Here is a 2,500-nt window from a genome sequence, read left to right on the forward strand (position 1 = left end):
TGTTTGTGAATAATATATACTTTTATCTGAAATTTAATGTTTTATGTATGTGAACCTTTTCTGGTTTATTTTTTAGAGGCCAAGCAACATCAAACCGATACTATTTTTTAATAAATTTCTGTCTTCTTACTTGTCACTTTTGCAGCCCAGAACTTAAATGAATGAACTCTTACATATCATCAAAAACCAACTTTTTTCATATCATATACTAACAAAACAAGGATAAATTCGAGAGAATCCAGACAAACTCGAACCATGGACACTAACAAGAGAAAGATGCACGGAAGGTTAAAAGACAAAAGCCTGTCAGCGAGCGCGGGCTTAAGAAGGCCATAAAGGATGTTCGAAAACCTTGCTACCAAGGACTGGTAAGAAACCTGTGATATGTGCGTGTGTTAGACTTGGACTTGGGACTCGGAATAGCTCAGTTCCCGGTCGGTATCGGATTTCGAGAGTGGTATCTCGATGTTGATTGATGTGCTAGAGCTTCCTCGAAGAACGCGGGGGGACCACTTCTGGTACGGAGGCCCGCACCACGTACCAGGCCCTGCGGCAAGTACCAGGACCCCAGCTGGTAGCGATGACATGAGGACGCTGACTCTACCGCAGGACACTCCATGCTAAAGATGATGAAGAACCGCTGGCAGCAGGCGTTGAGGCGGATCCAGTTGACCGACTGGGGTGAGTACGGCGGGGTCAATAGCGTAGCCAAGGAGGGGGGTAGGGGGCGGGGGGAAAGAGGGGGTTATGTGCCTCTTTTCACCTTTGCTTTTCCTGCTTTCGTTTCTCTCTCATACTTTGTTTTCCCTTTTTATTTTATATGTAAGTAGGTTTAGCATGATAAGATCAAAGCGTGCATATTCTTCAACAATTTTGATATCTAAATCATTCTTCCCTTTGCATGTAGGCTATCATTCTTTTTTCTAAACCAAAAAGCTCAAACACTTAAAGTTATCCTCAAAAATCACGATACTGGCACAACAAAACCATACGAAAACATGTTGCTATATACAAGGGCAGTGTCCTGGGTGGGAAGTGTAATGTAGTGTGCACAGTAACATCATAAATATTCAACGCAAAGACGATGTGGAATGTACTGTTCACTCCACCTGACTCAGCTCTTCCGACACTTTTTTTTATTTTTAGAGACGTACAATCGCAAGAATTTCATGGAACGAAGCCACTCATTATTAATTTATAAAAGTTTTCGTCAGTCCACAATAGTAGTGGTGAGACGCTGTCGGAAATACGTCAATATGTCACGGGGACGGACACTTCAAGAAGGCCATTGTACAAACATGTCTTCATCACGAAAGATATCAATCGTCTCGGTTACACAGACTTATTTATATTACTGATTCTTCTTTCCCTTACGCTACGTTGTTCCGTCTCCCAGAAAATAGATGACAAACTCCTCGAGCCGAAATAGGTGAGCCAGAACTACTCCGATATTAAAGCGTGTGTTTTTTTTAAGCGGAACTTCCTCGTGCGTGACTTTATACGATACTTGCCTTTGCTATATATACAAAACACCGAAAAAAAAAAAAAAAAAAAAAGTGTGTCAGAGTTTATTACTAGTGGGCATAAAACATTGATGAGGATGATTGTGAGTTCAGTCGTAGCGTTTTATTTGGTTGTGTTGAAATATTGTTAGGTTTTGCGTGTCATCACAGTAATACGTATATAATCCGATGAAAAATGACATCGGTACGTATGTATGCTACATCCAAGTTTGAAATAGAATAAGCACACTTTTCTTCGTTAAATGTTTGAGTGGACTGTAGTTTCACCTGTCATGTGACTGAATCGTAGTTCTGACTAATATAAATTGAGGCAACACATGAGAGGGCAGTAGAAGTTCAAATGTGGTGGCATTTAGCGATGCTAGCACTAATAATAAAGGAAATATACAGCTAAAAATATTCTTATATTACTGAAACATCACAGTTTCGTGTACACCTTTAGGCACAGTACTGTAGAGTACAAGGTTGAAGTATACAATAGCATGCATATGTGCTATGCCGTGGAATGTTCTGACTAATGACAATTAACCACGCAGTACAGTACGCAATGATGAAGAATAAACAATCGGCAAATCAAGGGTATAACACGTAATTATAATAAGAGGCAGGACGACATCCCACAAACCACTCATGATACCCAAAAGTGCTGCAGAACGATGCATAAATTAATGTAATGACCTTGAGCCTTCAGCAAAGTTCAATTTAAACGACAGTTCATACCCGCAAGTTCACGCGAAGGAAACGAAACAGACGACGCTCGGAGACATCAACACGAAACACTCATAGAAACTCCTTTTGAGACTAAAACGAAACACATTTTGAGACTAAAACGAAACACATTTTGAGACTAAAACGAAACATATTTTGAGACTAAAACGAAACACATTTTGAGACTAAAACGAAACACATTTTGAGACTAAAACGAAACACATTTTGAGACTAAAACGAAACATATTTTGAGACTAAAACGAAACACG

At 39.8% G+C, this 2,500-nt stretch overlaps 1 protein-coding gene across 1 annotated transcript in view; it reads left to right on the forward strand.

Moving 5' to 3' along the window:
* The first annotated feature begins 626 nt into the window (after positions 1 to 626).
* The window catches only part of LOC125042025 (arrestin domain-containing protein 17-like), a 30,762-nt gene continuing 28,888 nt past the window's right edge, over positions 627 to 2,500 (forward strand). The window contains exon 1 of the mRNA XM_047637486.1: positions 627 to 681. Within this exon, the coding sequence (XP_047493442.1) occupies positions 627 to 681 (55 nt within the window). The remainder of the gene's footprint in view (positions 682 to 2,500) is intronic.

Source organism: Penaeus chinensis, chromosome 31 (genome assembly GCF_019202785.1).
Source record: "Penaeus chinensis breed Huanghai No. 1 chromosome 31, ASM1920278v2, whole genome shotgun sequence".
Lineage (NCBI taxonomy): Eukaryota > Metazoa > Arthropoda > Malacostraca > Decapoda > Penaeidae > Penaeus > Penaeus chinensis.